This window comes from Bombus terrestris, chromosome 5 (assembly GCF_910591885.1).
Source record: "Bombus terrestris chromosome 5, iyBomTerr1.2, whole genome shotgun sequence".
Classification (NCBI taxonomy): Eukaryota; Metazoa; Arthropoda; class Insecta; order Hymenoptera; family Apidae; genus Bombus; species Bombus terrestris.
The window spans coordinates 435,728-454,769 of NC_063273.1; the positions used below are offsets into that span (position 1 = coordinate 435,728).

Here is a 19,042-nt window from a genome sequence, read left to right on the forward strand (position 1 = left end):
GTTGAGTATCAAATTTCGGGAATTTTCAGATATTTTTTATTTTTTTCCACACCATCCCCATTTTTTTTAAACACCTATGAATCGTTGTCTTAGGTATTTTCAGAACATTTGACATCTCTTGAACTGTCAAACTTCATGATTTTTCAAAAAGATCCCGAATTCTATCTTCGTCTGTCTGAGGAGGACGTCCGGAGCGTTCCTCGTCTTCTAAACAGAAATTCCCAGCTCTAAAACGTTGGAATCACTTTCTACAGGTGCGAGATGAAAGCGCATTTTCTCCGTAAACAGCACATATGTTTTTCGTGGCAATTGTTACAGAACTTCCTTTCCGAAATTCATATAACATGAGATGTCGAAAATGGATACGCATTTCACTCGTAATTTTTTACTGTTAGAAGTCACTGTGTTCACTATATTACGATCTTATACCCACAAAAATCTGCTCTAGCCTGTTCTCGATCAGCTAAGCTCAAGTGCATTGGTCCCTTATCGCCGTATGTTTATAAATCGACACATGAAATGTATACACAAAAGTCGGCACGAACTTATGGGATGACCTAATAGAATGAAAGACGATCGGATTTTAGTAGCCCTTCTGGCTACTGCATTGTCTCTTTTTCAACGCCCCTTATTAATGCACCCCTTATCATTATGTTTATTACTGAAAATACTGCTATAAGTATAAGACATATTCCTTTGTCAGTGTTAACGTTACCATGACTGCTAAAATACAGAACTTTATTACGAATGTGTGTATATATATATAAATTCTTAAAACTTCCAAACTACCAAATGTCGTTTTATAATTTTCACAATTAAGAATATTAGGCTTAAATGATCTTTTAAAAGCTTCAATTTTCACATGTATTTTTACCTTGTATTTATTTATTCATTTACTCTATAGTATGTATTTACCACCTTAGAGGTCTCTCTCACCTTATTTTCGCATTTTTATTCGGTAACTGTACAAAAAAAAGAGAAACATGGCAAAGAAAAAGACCAGAGGAGTAGCTCTAAAAAAGGCATTCTTTAATCAATCTCCCACACACACACGCGCGTTATTATTTTACATGTTTGGATAAATTGTATAATAGGGATTCTTAAATTGCTTCGTATTAATTGTATAAACATTTGAATCATCCACTGGAAACGGTTGTATAATATTTGATCCCAAATTCTTCTGATTGTGTACATTTGCGAGCATGTACTGTGGTGTGGGTGTGACTTGCCCGACAGTTGCGTCCTCTACTAATTTCCTGTGGGAATAGATCAAAACTTGTGGAACGTCTACTTCTTGTTGTTCTGATACAGAACAGGTTTCCACGGAAACCGCGAATCCAGGGTTAGATAATTGCTGTGCCTTGCATTTCTTTCTATGCGCGTAAAGTGACCCTGCATTGTTATATCTCTTTGTACAAATTTTGCAAGCGTATGGTCTCTGTCCAGTGTGCGTATAAGTATGTTCATTCAACGAAGTCAGTCTTCTAAATGATTTTGTACAAATCTGACAATGATATTTTGCTTCCCCTGTATGCATTGTTATGTGCCGTGCTAATGTGTTAGCACGTGCAAACGCCCTACTACAATACTGGCAAATATAAGGTTTTTCACCGCTATGAGTACGTAGATGCAATTGTAGATAAGTGCTCTTCGTAAATGCTCTACTGCACACGTTACAAACGTACGGCTTAACTCCTGTATGAGTACGCATGTGCGCAACCAGAGATCCACTCTGTGCAAAACACTTGCTACAGACTTCGCAAAGAAATCTTTTTTGAGTTTCTTTTACCCGCTTATGACGTTCTATGTGATTCGCTAGCGATTGCGCTTGCGCGAACGATTTAGGGCAGATTGCACATTTGTGAGGTCTATTGTGACGATCCTAAAATAATAATAATAAAATAATAATCCTAAAATAATAATATTCCAATATTATTGAACAAATTATTTTAGTTTAAAAACAGAGAAAAGTTTCAAGTTTCGAGTTTAATAACTTACTTACTTTCTTTCTTCCTTCTAAACAGTCACCTTTATTAACTACATTGTCTGTGTCCTCTTTATCATCCAAATCAGAATTGTCGAATAATTCAGCCTTGTGCTTTGATTGTTCATGATCTTTTAATTTATCCACTCTTGAGAATCCTTTACCACATGTTTCACACGTATATTTTAATCCGCTATGTGTGGAAACATGTCTTTTAAGATTTCTTTTTGTTGCAAATAATTTCCCACACTGAGTGCACTGTAAACTTTCAGCAGGAAGGTTTTCGTCTTCCTCGTCTTCTTCCTCTTCCTCTTCTTCATTTTCTTCTTCCTCCACCACGGTTTCTGTACATCTTTCTTTTACCCAACATTGAGACGAATCGTCCAATTCTTCCAGTTTATACTCTGGATGACTTTTAGCGTGTGTGATAAAAGATTTTTGATAAGTAAATTGTTTTGAACACACTTTGCAAGTAAATTTTAAGCTTTTTCGTTGTTCCTTAGGAGAGTCATCATTTTTTTGAATTTTTATTCTTTTATCCTGAAATATGACAATACGACGACCTTAAACTAATTTATGGTAAAATATAATAGCTGTAATGATCTTCCTTGGCCAAAAATCTTGGGCAAAGTCTATCTAAAATCCAATTTAAATACTTACTTGGACATTAGTATTAATCCTTTTATCTTGTACACTCGCGATTGCTTTATTTTGCTCATAACTAATTCTCTTATGTTGAATATTTTCTTTTTTATCGCGAGCTTCGTGACAAATTGCAACATGATTTTTCACTTTTGCAAGCGTAGAATATTGTTTATCGCAAACATAACAAACATAGCGTAATTTGGTCTTACGTTTATGTACAATGGCGTGTCTCTGCAAGGCCACTTTTGTACGAAAAGACTTGATACATTGTGTACAGCGTAATCTAGTTGTGCGTGAAATTAATGGTTTTTCATCATCATCATCATCTTGAATACTATCTGTCTTTGATGTCTCTTCTGACATCTGTTGACTTTCTTCTATACTTGCTTCTCCTTTTAATGGAACATCTTTAGTTTGTACCATATGATCGTCTAATAAGGCAAACTCTTGTTTCATCGAATCGATTTGTCTTACAGAATCATCCTCTAATAAACTTTTATAAACATTTACATTTTCTAGGCTCTTTCTTTGCTCTGTATCGTTTAATCGACTGTGTGATGATTCTTTTTCGTAACAAAACAAGTTCTTCTCTGAATTGAGACAAAAAGCTGTTTCATCTTTCGTGAAGCAAAAATTATCATTGCAGAAATTTGTAGAACAAACTTCTTGTTTTTCTGTATTTTCTTTCTCAGAAGATATTACGCTAGATATCACATCAGCGATTATTGCTGTAACTATGGTGCTGGCGTTGGTAACAGAATCGTTAGAAGAGGATTTTAGCTTTAGAATTTGACGAAGCTTCTCATCTGAATTTTGTATTTGACATTTAAAATCATAAGATGCATCTAAACGCTGGTTACAAGGCATGCAAATCACTGGTGGTAAACCGTCTCCTTCTGCAATCTAAAACAACATACATGTATTTCTTTAGTGTTCATAAATAAAATCTATATAAACGTATAATTTACAGAAGAACTATAAAAAATGTTACTACGTTGTATGCAACATATGCATTATAAATTCATTATAACATGATTTCTAAAATCATTAGTACATTATTATTGCATTAAAATTGTAATCGATGATATTTAAATTTAAATATAGTAATAAGAGTTATTGCAGTTGGATAAAAAACTTCTTTATATAGATATATAAATAATAGGGTAATAACAAAACAATTGAAGAAATACAAGTTCAAGATGATGACAAATTTATTGAAAACATAGTAAAGTTTTCTAATTGCTTTATATTTTTCAAAAATTTCAAATTTCTTTCTAAATGTTGTTGGCTTCAATTAGTTGTTGTTAATGTAGGTCACATATAGATTGAGAAAGTTTCTTCGAGAGGCATGAAAGACATACTAAATATTAATATCAAAAGCACATGTACAGAAGAAGGAAATAAAATTTCAAGGAATTAGTTTTTAATATGTTATTATCGTAAAAGGTGATACAAACTAACCTGTACAGAAGCAACGGCCATAAGTTTTCGAGGAATAGTGTCCCCATTTTTAAAAAGTTCACAAATTTCAACAGCTTTTTTCAAACAGATTCGGCATTCATCTCCATAAATTTTCTCATATGTGTCAACTAATTGCTCGTTTTTCGAAACTTCCATTTTAATGCATTTGGGAGTCAAGCTACGACTCGATCTCCCCCTCTTAGGAAACCGACAATGTTTTTGAACACTTCTCTTGTTGGATGCACTTGTAGGTAGGAAATGTTCAAAATTAATAACAAAACATCAGATGAAACTTGAATAACTATTTGATAATTACAAGTGTGAAGAAGATATCACAAACTCGATATTTGCATAAAAGATATGACAAGAAATACAATTCATAGAGAAATATAATGATTTAAGCACATACAGTACATATGATACTATAAATAGTTTATAACATGCTTGGAAGTTTTAAATAAAAAACATCGTTTCAGAGGAAAGATTATGTGGTCGATTATATGGGAATTAAAATTATTTCAAGAGATTATAATTCTACTTTCTATTCTTAACCTCTATTTATATCCCGTATAAAGAACTAATAAGTTATTTTGTCCTCAAAGCAACATCAAAAGTATATTTTACTTTTTATGTTATTCATTCAACATACGCCAAACATGTTTATTTGTATACGTTATACAAATAATTACATACTATTTAATATTCATTTAGATGTGCGTCTATTAGAAATACATAAAGAATACACACGTACTTATATTACATGTATTTTAAATGTCAGTTAAGATGTCGCCATAATACGCACGCACATGCGCAGTATGATGTATTAACATGTGTATGCAAATATGTCTGTCCTTAAGATTAAGATTAAGATTTTCTACAAGTGAAATAACAGAATAAAGAAAGAGAGTGCAGAGAAAACGGAAGGAAGAAGAAAAGTAGGAAAAAAATAGGAAAATACTTAATTCTGATCTTAAATGCTTTTCGTTTCCTTTATTGTTCGAATTTATTCATCTCAAATTCAATCAACTTTACAATAGAGCATTTGAAGTATAGACTTATTTCAACGAAACATACAAATAGACTATCTGTACACGTATCACAGAGTAAATACACTTGCATTTATTCATAGATTCTCTGGTGGCAACAATTTTACAACGCACCTTTCACTGGAGCAAAACTCAAATTACACATCTGATGGATTTTCTTTTTGTTTCTCTATACTTTTCAATATTATATTCCCTTGAAAATCGAGATTGAAAGTAATGTATATTTTTATTCCAAGAATTAGTTAGTTCTATAAAATTATTCTTATAGAATTATGAAACGTGCGTATATTTCATAATATACGACAAACAATAAAAAAGAAAACATGTTTATCAAGAAATTATATTCAGATATTGAAACCAGTTGCGCACGCATCTTATTTTAATATCGTTTGTATTTCGTTTGAATTTAATACTAAAATATCAGTCGAATTAGAAGGAGATATCTTCTTATTAAAATAATATTTCTTTATATATGTAAATTATATTGAATTAAACGTATTAAGAAAGGCAAGTTTCCAGATTACGGTAACGTTACTAGTAAAACTTCCCGCTGTATTTTTATTCAATACATCATTTCCTTTCGCTTTTATTAGATAATTTTTTAAAACAAATTCAATCAATCAACTACCTACATTTCTATATAATATCATATGCTTATAATTGTATACAAATACGGTTTTATTTTGAAGCAGATAGTGCTTGAAAACTTGTTATTACTAACCAATTGTTTATTCAATTTTTCAACATCATGTCTGTCGCTGAGTAATCATTCGTCCCGGTTTCAACGAAATGGAAATTTCCATTTGCTCAACGATAAACAGTTCGTACGAATGATAGAACAATCTTAGGTATGTTATTAACGTCGTTCATAACCCGTTAGATTGCAATATATACATACATACATATATATATATATATATATATATCCATATAATTGTGTGAACAATAATAAATCTCTCTTTGTTGTTTTTAAAAATAAAGCATCTGTTTTTCGAAAGGTCGTCGCAGCAGTTTCTTCAAGGGAAAAATATACATTCCAAGAAAGATTCTATATCTAACGGGTTAGATCACAATAGATTATTGCGCTATATCCTTATATCAGAAGAAACAATATTGGCTATATACAATATATTCAGTGCAATCTTTTCCCAGTTTTGTGCATTCTTTACGCGATTAAAAAATATTCAAACATTAGAAAAAGGAATTTCTTTCGGAAGAAATGACGATAGTCTTAAAAAACGAACATGTGCAAAACTTATAAATCGTAATAGAGTAATTGTGTATTAATCGATTAAAATATTTAAATCGATTGGAAAATATTTCGTTTAAAATAGACTTGAGTTTCTTTCCTCGATAGAGTTTCCTCTGTTTGAACATTAGTTGGATTTAATTTTGTACGGTATAATCGTAGAAATAAGTGATTGAAAAATAGATGATGCGTGTAAAAATTTATTTGTTTCTTTTTATGCAAATAGAGCGAAGCAATTATAGAAAAGTATGATCACGATTGTAAACGAAAGACTGCGATTTAAGAAGAGAATTAGGAACCTGTTGTTTCTTCTCGAATATCTTAATTCTCTTTCTACGGTTTCTCTTTTTTTACACATTCTTTACGGAATCCATCTGACGAATTCAAATTATCATTTTTTACTTATGTCTTTCTTTTTTGTAGTTCTTGGTCTGTAATGCGCGATTGTCAGTAATGACTGTTTGTTTGTTGTTGCTGCTGCTGCTTGTTGTTGTTGTTTCACATGGCTCATGTTCAAGTTTTAATCTTATATACTCTTTTGATTACATAAAAAAATACCGGGTGTCCGTAGAATATAATTTAACTTGTTGTGCATTGTATAGCTTCTATCTTGTTAGAGAGTTAGTAATAGTACGTATTGTATTTTTAATTACAGTGCTTCTACTTTCTTATATATTCTATTTTGCCAAAATCTTAATGGATCCTTTTAATTTAGAAAAACTATTTGAAAACCAAAGAAATCCAACTTTTACATAATGTAGGTAAAAGCATAAGAAGAAATGGGAAGACTCGAGAAGGTGCCAAAATTTTTACTTTAATGTAATTAGAATACCTATCTACATTTTTCTAAGGAATAAAAAATTGATTAAATTGATTAAAAGATGTTTTCCAGATGAAAGATAATTTTGAAGAATTTTAGCATATTTCAAACTTTTTGTATAATTTTCGACAGATATATATATAGCAACTATTTTTGGCGAATTTTACCTATTAAAAAACTTTCCAGAAGTTTCTTAAGTTTCAGGAATTTTTAATTGTTACACGAACTTTATAGTTCTTGAAACTTTGGTTTTTTAATATATACACGGTTTCCTAAAGTTTTACACATTTTCACTGATACATTCCTATATCTATACGAAGTATTAATAAAAGTTGAGGACCTTACCTTAAGAACGAGTCTATCTATCGGAACAATGTAAAAAATTCGTGTAGAATTACGATCGAAAAAATCGTCGTAATATGAGCTCATTTTTTAAATACATGGTCTAATGTATTAGAATAGATGAAAGTATTACATCCTTTGAGATTCCTTTATTATAAAATGAAACAATTGATTTATTTTTCATATTATATTCTATGAAAATGGAAATTATGTCGTATTTATAATATATTAGGTTGCCTGAAAAGTTTCTTTCGTTTCATAAGGTGATAATAGATGAACAACAATTTCTGTTTTATATTATTTTATTAAATTATGTATGATCTATTTCATTCTATTTCTGTTATTATGTTCGTGCATAATTCAATAAACTAATATAAAACAAAAAAAGCATTGTGCGTCTATTATTTCCTTATAAAACGAAAGAAACGTTTCGGACAACCTAATATATAATATACAGAGATTACAATTAAAAATGATATAATAAATTTTAATAACAATATTTTAAGAAAATACAGGAATATTCTAAGATACAATACTTTCGTTTGCACCATAATAATACTTTGTTACATATATATATTCTGTATAGTTAGACAGAAAGATAAGTACACATAAATACACACATATACAGGATATACAGATATACAAAATACAAATTTTACGGACACCCGGTAGATTTTGAGCGAATTCTTTATAATAAGCATAAAGATTTCAACCGGAGCGTAATTTAAATAATTAGATTCTTTATCGGTTTTCGATAAATACTTTCGTTATCGTGGTCTCTGATTGTTTTATATCCCCCCTCTATGCGAATTATACTCTTTCATGTACATTAGTTAATACCTATTAGGCCTAATACGTTGCACTTCTTGGGATTTAATGCAATTAAAAAATCAAACATTGCTACAATACGTCTAAAACAAGATAACTGTTTGCAAGTTTTATTACATAAATTGACTTTATTTTTCATAACATACACATACATACACACACACACTTATTTTGTATTGTAAAGATTATACTATTTTAATTGGCTTGGAAAAATGAAAATTGAATATTTATCGAATAATTATATTGAAAACAGGAAGGTAAAGATAATTGCGTGTTGTTGAAAACTGCAGTAAGTTATCTTGTTTCAGATTTTCAAATATCTACTTTTTTAATTGCACCGATCCTACGAAATATCTTGTATATTTCACCTACGTTAAAACTAAACTCTCTCAGAAAACAAATATTGTTTGATTTCGTATTAAAAAGAGGAAAAAAAAGGGATGAGATAGAAAAAGAAATAAAACGCGTTACTATACGCGCGGACTATACGTATACACTATAGACGCGTTTACTATGTTTATAGATATATCAACTGTGCAAAACAAATTGCAGAATAGTTGACAAACTGTATAGAAGAAAATAAAAAACTGTAGTACGATCTGCAATTAAGTAAATCCTTTCTCACGTTACAAAATACTTTCGATACTTTCGATGCCATATCGAATGAAAAAACCATTGTATCGTATTGTTCCACTTTCTTTTTTTCTAATACAAAATCTTGGTATGCTACCCTTTGTTTCGTAATATGCTCCTATGATAAAGATTCGAAAAATAGTGTCGCAACAGCTTATTAATATTATTTATTTAATTATAATGTGTATCGTTCTGATCGACAAACAATATATCTAGTTGCATCGAGAGTTGATATTCGATGGAAATAATATTTTTTCTCGATATTATGCATTCAGTTCCATTATTCATATATCAACTCATCATCAAAAAGAAAGAATAGAATTTTCTCTTGAATTTCCTATTCGATGCCTTCCATCATGCTCGGATCCATCGCCATATTTTTTCCCCGTTTCTTTAACTCCCTACCTACCGTCTTCTTCTTTAATTTTTCGTTTCATCAAAATACGTCTCTCTATAAATATTTCTTGTCGTTTGATGAAATTAATCAATCGAAAGTAGTTTCATGACTCTATATGAATAGTAATTTATTGGCAGCTATATTTATCAATAAATACTATATGCTTTTTAAATTTAAATAGAAAATCTATCGTTTCGTGGAACACCTTATACTGCTAAATCGACTAAATAATGTGCTTCATCTGTAAGCAATTAAATATAGCATTTGCAATTAATTCGTCCAACAGCCTCTTTGGCTTCGGTATAATTATACGTTGCCTGTTTGGAATGAAATGATTACGACTCGGGTAAATAATTTCTCACCCACCATTCAATCCCTACATTTGTAATCAACTGCATTGCCATTACCATTTATAAAGCTACTTATGTATTCGTCAGACCAATCGTACGTATTTTATATCAGTATGTATGTTCACCCAGGTACCACGTAAATTCCAGCTACCAAACATTTTGCAAATCAGTAATTTAATAATTATAAGAACAAGATACATTTTTATCGACTAAAAAGTAAGCGAAAAATTACGATCTTTTTTACCTAGTACCGCTAAATCGAGCAATTAAATATTAAATGTTAAATATTAAAAATACCATGAACTAAATATTGATAAGAAATATTTTAGGCCGTAAAAAAAAGGAAACATAACAGGTATGATTCTATGGAATTAAAAGATTTAAATCGTCGTTAATCATAAGGTGTTTCAGTTGACCCGGCTCGTATTATAAAATATTAAAATTAATTAAGGGAAGAGCTAGGCATGATTTCTATTAATCTCGTCACAATTAATGATTTTGCAACACCGAAAGAAATGTGCGCAACTCAAGGACATATATGACGATATTGTCCATAATTGTCTGATTTGAAAAATATTTAAATTCACGCATTCCACAGAATAAAGTGCCGATATATTTTAACAAATAGTTGTCTCTTCGATCTACTCATGATACATCGTGTATTATAACATATTTAAACCTTCAACGTGTTTTCGCTTGTTCAGCATGATATATTTCCACCCCTCCCCTCCCCCCTCCCCCGAGATTTCTCAGTAGTTATATTACTGTAACATCTACGGCATATGTAAGTACGTAGATTTTAACCGTGGAAGAGAAAGCTTTTGATTTTCGTTTCTCGATTTAATCAAACAAAATCCTACTCCCCTCCGTTCCGATAACAATAATAATGTTACTGCCAATAATGTAATGATGCCCCACCAATGTTAAAGCATAATTTACTATAAGTAGACTGCGGACTTTCGTGTGTTCGTGGGAAATTTAAAGGTGCAAGAAAGCCCAGGATAGTTATGATATTCAAAAATAAGTATACATGTAATACCCAAAGTACAGCATTCATTATCATATTTGGTGAGTAAAATAAATCTCTTTTTTTCTTCATAATTGATCATAAAAAGCATGACATTGCATAAATCTCCGCAGTCTAATTTTATACCTTATCCTATTCCGATCGAAGGCCGAAGATCACATGGAAAGAATATATTGAGATAATCTATTTTTGATGATTTTCCGATTTTTATGTCAATTGGTGACTAAAAAAAGAGTATTTTAATATGAAGTGGTCGGAGAAGAGAATAATGGATGGATGGATGGATACAAATATGTAAGCTTTTTGAAAATAGGTGAAATTATTATATAAGAAATTAGTTTAACTCGACTAATACTAATGTTATTAATATATATGTCTTCTCTTTTGATAAATTTTTTTAACAAATAAAAGAGTAAGAAAGAACGTACTCATTTCCAGGATTAAACGAAAGAACAGATGGACAACATATTGAATTTAAAAATCGCTCTTCCATAAGAAACACGAAACGTAACTTATCATGCTCCTTCATACTTGTGGCATTCGATTACCAAAAACAAAAACCAAAAAGAAACCAGAAAGAAAGACAGAGAAGATTGAAATTCCTTTGACTTGAAATTGAAACCGCAATTTCGAGCATCGCAAAGCTATCGGCTTTGAATAAAAGCTTTTGAAAATTCCTCGGCAAATTCGAACGTGCTCGATTATATCGGACTAATGGTACTTTTCATGCTTGAATCTAAACTCGTGCTATTCATACCCTCGATACAATACGGCATTACCTGTCCATGCACGCAGGAACTGGAAGTATCGTTGTTCAGGATCAGCAACAGCAAACCAGAGACCGCGGCAAACACGCCAGCGGACATCAAACCAAGCGCCGGAAGCTTTTTGGAGGAAAGAATTGGTCCATCTTCGAGTTTGAGGTAGCACAGGCCAGGTAGAACGTAAGCTAGAGGTACAGCAGCGAGGATTCCATTCAATTCGAGAACCACACCCAGACAATCTGTTGACATCGATATCAGATATGCGACAACCACTATCGACAAAGTTATTATCAAGTATTTCCGGTCGGAGTTAGGGATGTATGCAGTATGATCTTCGAGCTCATCGGTCCCTTTAATCGCTGTCAGTATTACCTGGAACAAATTTTCACAAATTTTTCGACCTTACGTCGAACTTTTAATCTTGTATATAATTTTTTGTATAAATTTATTAAATAATCGTCTTAACGGACAATAAATTCTATGTGTTATCGTTAGATAATCGCAGATATTCATGCATTTATGGAAAATTTCTCTAAATCCTTTTCCTTCTCTTTACTCTCCCCGTCCAATCCTAATTTTTATAGAAAATCAGAGAGAGATTTTATAGAAAATTAGAAAAACAGCGCGAGTAATACAAAATTAACTGTAAATGTTCATGCGATAATTAACATTGCACAACAAATAATTTTCTGGCTTTAATCGACATTTAAGTGAGATTTTAAGAAGAGGAGGATTTATATGAATATATCGGTTAATTAGAAATAATTTATGCGAAAATGTTTCGAGAAAGCTTTACAATTACACAACGAAAACTAGAGATCGATAAAAGGAGCAATAAACCGAATTATGAATATTTTATGAACCTCGATACAATTTTATTATTTGTTATTAATGCTTGATGACGAAGGAAAATTAATTCAGTTCGTTAACATAAATTATGAATTTTGTTTATCTTTTATGGTGGTTGACCAGAACTTGAAAAGTCTCTTAACACTCGAATACAAAGAAAATAGAGTTGGCTTACCGCTAAATATTAATTTTTTAAGTAAATTTTGGTAGTAATTTTTGTAGTATTTCAAATCCAAAGCAAGTACAGTTATTTCGCTGTTAGATATTAATCTTTACGATAGGTTTTTACAACGAGGAGTCTTTAAGATGATATTCAATGTTTTATTGATAAAGTATACAATATGAATAATTTAATGTAGTCGCGAAATATTAATTTTCAGCATTTAGAAAAAGCACAAAGAGCCTTAAAATATTTTGTAATATCGAAGGAAAAAATGAATATATAACACGAGTAATTCTCAAAGAATTTTAATACTGGCCTAGAACTTAAGAAAAGATATTGCCAAAATTAAGATAACTCACCTCCCTTGTGACGAAGCATTCAATGGGAAAAGTAAGTAGAATAGTCCCGCTGAACATGATTCTGGCAAAGTTCATGAGATCATCGTCCCAGCAATAATTTTCCATAAGATCACCCTGAACGTACGCAGTAAACGTGGCATATCCGATGATTCCAAAAGCTGTTGCGATCACGAAGGAAGTGAAGAGCGACCAGTGGGTGACGATGTCCCACTTTTGTTGTGTAGCCCTTTCTATAGATTCGTAGATAAGGAATGTATTATGGTGGCACATAAAGGCGAATGCCATAATTCCAACGGATGGAATAATGCCGGGAAAATTCGCGAATCGCCAACTATCCTCTTGGCTTGGCCTGAAAATCGAATCGATTCTACGTTTAATTGCTTAGGGATTGTCGTCATTTATTGTCATTTATCATCGATTGAAAAGGAAGAGAAGAAGGTGATAGAAAAAGACCAGGCGATAATATTGCACGGCAAACCAACGTAATGTACGTATAATACAAATAAGATGTGAAAAATGGCATACTTTGTTTCTTGCGGAATTAACGTAAAAAAATTGAAAGATTTTACGCCATCGTGCAGCTATAAACAATTAATTTTTGAGAAAAGGAAATGTACGTTAAGGAAAATTTTGAAAGAGAATTTTGACAGAAGAGGAAAGAAATTTGAAAGATCACTCACACAATTGCTGACATCGTACCCATCCGAATTAAAATGGCCAATAGAATGAAACCAACGCAGACCAACGAAAGAAACGAGATCTTGGCCAAACGAGCAACATTTCTATAAAGACACAGCGGTATAGTGATGCAAACGGTCGCGAACAAGACGACCACTTGACGATGAGCGAAAATGCTTGTCTCGCTCATCCCTGTTACCCTTATTAGCACTTTCGTCACCGTGTCGCCGACAACAACGTTATAAGAGACCATCGCTGAAAAGGAAAAGACGAATAAGTTACTGTACGAATGGTGGCCTCTTATATACAAGAGCCGCTGCACTCCAAAGTTCTCCAAACGAGCTTCAATGGCGCGCGAAAGCGAGTATTTTCCGATACGTTGCTTTGATTCAGACACCTGCTTCAGAAAGTTCACCAAACTCCTTTCTTCTTCTTTTTTTTTTTTTTTTTTTTTTTGTTCTTTACCTCAAACTTATTTGTTTTACTTATTTCTTTTTTCTTTTTCTTTACTTGAAACTTTGTTATCTACATATAATTGTGGAACATAATAGGTAATACGTGTTTCAGATAATTCTAGGTAATAAAATAGGTCGATGATTTAACTTTAATAGAAAAAACTCGCAATCGCGATTCTAATTCTCGTAATGAACGATTAAAAGCCTGCTATCCTCCAGGAATCTGCGGTATGACGAGATATGAAAATCATTTTCGACCAAATTATACTTTCTCCATACGGTTACAAAATTGCTTTAATTTGTGAAAAATATGAAAGGATCGTTATTGATACGCGTGACTTCGCATTACAACTTTATGCTAAAGTTTTTATCGAAGCATTAAAAGTCTTCTTTCAGGGTTGAAACTAAAGCGAGATTAAATCATAAAATTTGAAAACCACGGCGGGATCGAAACGTAAGATAACGTTTGAATGTTTCATTTTAGTATACGATATATAAACACTTTACTATCTTTCGTCAGTGTATTTCAAAATGTACGGCAAAATTTGAAAAGAAGATGTGATATTGAAGAGGAAGCGAGGAGAATAGTAGGATTAATCGTTATTACAACTACTACCCTGCGGTTATAAAAGATGCATATACCTATGAATGGATAAATGAACTGCAGAGTCGTAAGAATATAGAATCCTGTACGACCGAAACTGGCTCTCATTAAACCCTGGTAACTCATTTCACCGCAAATGTTTCCACTCCTAATCATTAAAATTAAAGAGTAATCAGTGAGGCCTGCTACTAGTATTAATAATACTATCCCGAGGCCAAATCCAGCCTGATGAAGAGCGTAGGGTATACCTGGAAATTGTATTAATCAATGTTTCCTCCTTCTTTCGTTTCTTCGTTCGATTCGAAATAATTGTTACTCCTTAAACACCGAAACAATCTTTACTTTGTCTCTTAAAAAATAAAATGAGTATTATTTTATAGATTTTTATCGTTACGATGCTGCAATATAAATACATAACAGATGGTGAAATATGTCTTCATAGTAATCGGTGTTATTTGCAAAGATTTACGAAGCGTTCGTAATTTCCAGCTTGCAGCTCGTCGATTCACTGTGATTATTATTAATTAATAAATGAGATCACTGTTGAAAATCGTTTTCGATCCCATAACCGATGGTACACGACCGAATGAACACGATGGTTACATAAATAGGAGATCCCTGATGAATCATTCGTCCGATACGAGATGATCCAAAGGGAGTAGGCATCGAGCCAACAGCTTCTCCCTGAAAAAGATAAAACTGATACGAATCCCAAAATTTAAAGAAGGCCAAGGTTCTTGATGCAAACCAAAGGCTTCGGATGCAAACCTATAATCACCTATATACGTATAAACGTATACTATATGTATATTTGAGTTTTTGCATAAAATATGTCTCATTTTTAATTTACAAACGAAGGTAAATTGAAACTAAAGTTATATATGGGAATGGCTGAGTAACGCGAGATGCTCAATAAAGATGAGCAGGCCATTAAAATTTCGCAAAAAGGAATCATCAATTAGAAGTGTTGACTAGATATTAGGATACATACTTGGAATTTTACACACAACCGCTTTTTATTCTACACAAATTGACATGTATAGATAAAACGAATATATTTCATATAATTGTATTACATTCAATTACAGTGACGAATTTTTCTTAATCAGGTATATATATATATAGATAGATAGATAGATAGATAGATAGATAGATAGATAGATAGATAGATAGATAGATAGATAGATAGATAGATGGATAGATATATAAAAATATATTAAAAATTTCTACATTTTATAATTCGGTGTTGAAGGATTTTTTTAATTATATCGTATATTCGAATTACCAATAACACCACTGCCAATGATGGAATTGATGAAATTAAAACTGGCCAGAGGTAGACTACTGAATTTTCCAGATTCTTCGTTCTTTTCCTATAAAATTATATCTCATTTATATCGACAAGAAATAAGATAAATTAGAAGAAGAAAGAAACATAGTAAGAGTAAGAAATCTATAAGTACTGATTTAATTTAATAAAACTCTTGTTATTTGAGGCAACAGAAAATGATCGAATCGTTCGTCGAAAGATCTCATAAATTGTAAATCCTTTGATTTACCACGTCCAAGCTTTCAACTATCTAATATTCGTATATATGTGTATTGTTATAGAAATTGTATATTAATAATAACCAAAATCAAATTTGCATAGAATATCTTTGCGTTGAAAATATTATGCGAATAGACATTTTAATAATAAAATATTCTGTTAGCATGATGCTCGACCGATGGAATATTCGCTCGATAGGAATTTATATTATACATATATATAGAAATATCATATTGTAGTTCGAACTCATTCAGAATGATTGAAATCCACTGTTCGATTTTCAACGTTCCAATTTGAATTAATGATCATCGTAATCGACGAAATTCATTATTTTCCATTCTTCGTATTATATATTTAATTTCATACAATTACAAAATATCAATCCTAGATATTGATTGTAACAGAACGAAAGCTGGCGAGAGGATAAAATGTTTCATGCAAAATTCATGCATACGCTTATTTAACTCTGACATAAACTACGATCGATCGAATATAAAATCTAGTTAATTAGCTGTATTTCTTACCCCGACAAGTTGTCGCATGTCGTCGTAAGATTCCTCCGAACCCAGACTGCCACCCTATTTTAAAGCCAATATTAATAGCAAGGTTCACTTCCGATTACTAATCACGATAAAATCATTAGGCGTAAAATTACATTCTTTGGAACAATGTCCTCCTTTTTTTTATTTTTACCTTTCTTTTATTCGATCACGTTATATTTGTCATATAAACGAATGATAATAATGGTAATAATAATAATTTATTTATGCTTTTGGCCGATAGCGTATTACAATGAGGTTGTTGCATTCTTATTCCCAGCTTCTCATTTTATATCTTTTACGCTATCTTACATCGAGCGTTTAGATATTATATTATATTCCTATCTTATCGCGTTTACATGATTTATTAATTAAACATTACTAATAATACAAACGAAATTTTCAAACAGAGAAACGATCAAATTTCGATAATTTTCATATTAGGCAGTACTATCAGAAACTAAAATTTTTCGATTTTTAAAGATGAAAAATTTACGAAATTTGTAATCTTCTCGATTGATGCATTTAATTCATAATATTATTATGGTTTATTAAGCTCGTCATAATTTAATAAAATTAAAGAGTTATAAATATGTATTGAAAATAATGAAAGTATCGTTATAATCAAATATATTGTTCCATACCTACCGTTTGATAGCGTTATTCCGAATATTATTGTTTATAAATGTTACGAGTAATAGAAATATTGGAATTGCCCTATTTACATGCCCCACCCCGTAGAGACTTATTGTATAGATATGTACGTAGTAATAAGATTTGTGCAACTGACGACGTTTCTGATACGATTGAAGTTAATTCATGGTGTTGTGAATTAAACTTTTAGTTGAGAAACTATAACTCTACTCTCTTATCAGAGAAGTTATATAAATTAGTATTAAATACATTAATTTATCATAATTTAACATAAAAAAAAGTTTCTTGTGAAATTTCATAATTAATATAATATAATATAATATAATATAATATAATATAATATAATATAATATAATATAATATAATATAATATATAAATTAAATAGAATTGATTTTCTCGCGCTTAGTCGTCGAGATGTTATATCCATTCGGGCCTCCATCTATCTATACATTCTCGATTACTACGTAAATAGGATAATAGCTCGAGGCATTCAGAAAATACTACCGCAGGATATTTAAAAGCATAGACATAAAGAGTAATAATTTTTGAAAATAATTTCAATATAGCACGTACAGACAGTAAAAGAAATGATAATAAAAAGATACGTAGAGAAAAGAACGCGTAGATGTATATCCGATGAGTTATAGATTTTTCCTCTTTGTCACGATAGCACTAAGAATATCTTTGAATCAAAAAAATACATCTCTCTCTCTCTCTCTCTCTCTCTCTTTCTCTTTGCTTTAAATAGTTACAATTTCGAAAAATAAATTCGTCAGAAAGAATCCGTAAAATCATTTCTCACGAATCACTTCAAAAACTCTTTACTTCAGATTTGCGTTTAACTTTGACTTCATTTTAACGACCGATCTCTAAATAACAAGGAGATCACGAAACTTTACTTGAATCTAAATTACGAGGCCAAATTTTCAATCACATCCTCCGATACTCGGAAACTAACGATAAGCAGGTACGTCTTACGAATACCACGATTACAGCGAGACAAACATCGTTTTCCGAACTTGCGATCTATTCAAAAACTCAACCACCATCGCGTTTCACACATTCACTTCGATTCAATTACAACCGAAACAACAGAAATCATATCGATTCGCGCAAATTCACCGTCCAACAGATACAAATCCGAAACTAGTCGCGCTGGCCACTTCAAACAAACCGGATTACGCGAAATCCTACCATTTATTACACCTATCCGTATTCCTCTGCAATGTTCGTAATGATTTAAATGACAGTATTAGCTCACGGCGAAGAAACACTAGTCGAACAACGCATTGTCTACATACGTCACCGTGTTCTCCGAAGAACTAACAAAGAAAATAACAGTGATTCAGTGAGTCAGGTGGATAGAAATCGTGATTTTTACTTACGTCCTCGTAGTTGTTCCTCGCGTCCAGGATATAGCTCTTCTCGTTCGCGTCCAAAGCCATCGCGGGATTTTATTGAAAGCGGAAGAATCGAAGATGGAAACTAGAATAAACGGAAAGCTTAAAAGGAAGGTTCGACGTGAGAGTAGGATCGAGCAGACGTCTGAGGCGACTGCACCCTTCCTATCTAACCGAGCTTCCGTTTTCACCTCCCCGTTACAACCCCTCCAGCGGCATGTACATACAGTGGTTGCGATGGGTGC

The 19,042-nt window shown here is 31.7% G+C and overlaps 2 protein-coding genes across 2 annotated transcripts; both read right to left on the minus strand.

Moving 5' to 3' along the window:
- Window positions 1-1,008: 1,008 nt before the first annotated feature.
- Window positions 1,009-4,973, minus strand: LOC105665784 (zinc finger protein 420). The gene is made up of 5 exons (XM_012309087.3): window positions 4,784-4,973; window positions 4,091-4,334; window positions 2,645-3,532; window positions 2,003-2,524; window positions 1,009-1,882 (listed from the first exon to the last, which is right to left on the minus strand). The coding sequence occupies exons 1-5, from the start codon at window positions 4,795-4,797 to the stop codon at window positions 1,067-1,069; spliced, it is 2,484 nt and encodes an 827-aa protein (XP_012164477.2). The 5' UTR covers window positions 4,798-4,973; the 3' UTR covers window positions 1,009-1,066.
- Window positions 4,974-10,750: 5,777 nt separating this feature from the next.
- On the minus strand, window positions 10,751-19,016 carry LOC100643568 (putative sodium-coupled neutral amino acid transporter 11). The gene is made up of 7 exons (XM_012309085.3): window positions 18,783-19,016; window positions 16,728-16,781; window positions 15,940-16,027; window positions 14,693-14,902; window positions 13,598-13,850; window positions 12,918-13,266; window positions 10,751-11,918 (listed from the first exon to the last, which is right to left on the minus strand). Exons 1-7 carry the CDS (start codon window positions 18,840-18,842, stop codon window positions 11,484-11,486), a joined length of 1,449 nt encoding a protein of 482 aa, XP_012164475.1. The 5' UTR covers window positions 18,843-19,016; the 3' UTR covers window positions 10,751-11,483.
- Between the last annotated feature and the right edge of the window lie 26 nt (window positions 19,017-19,042).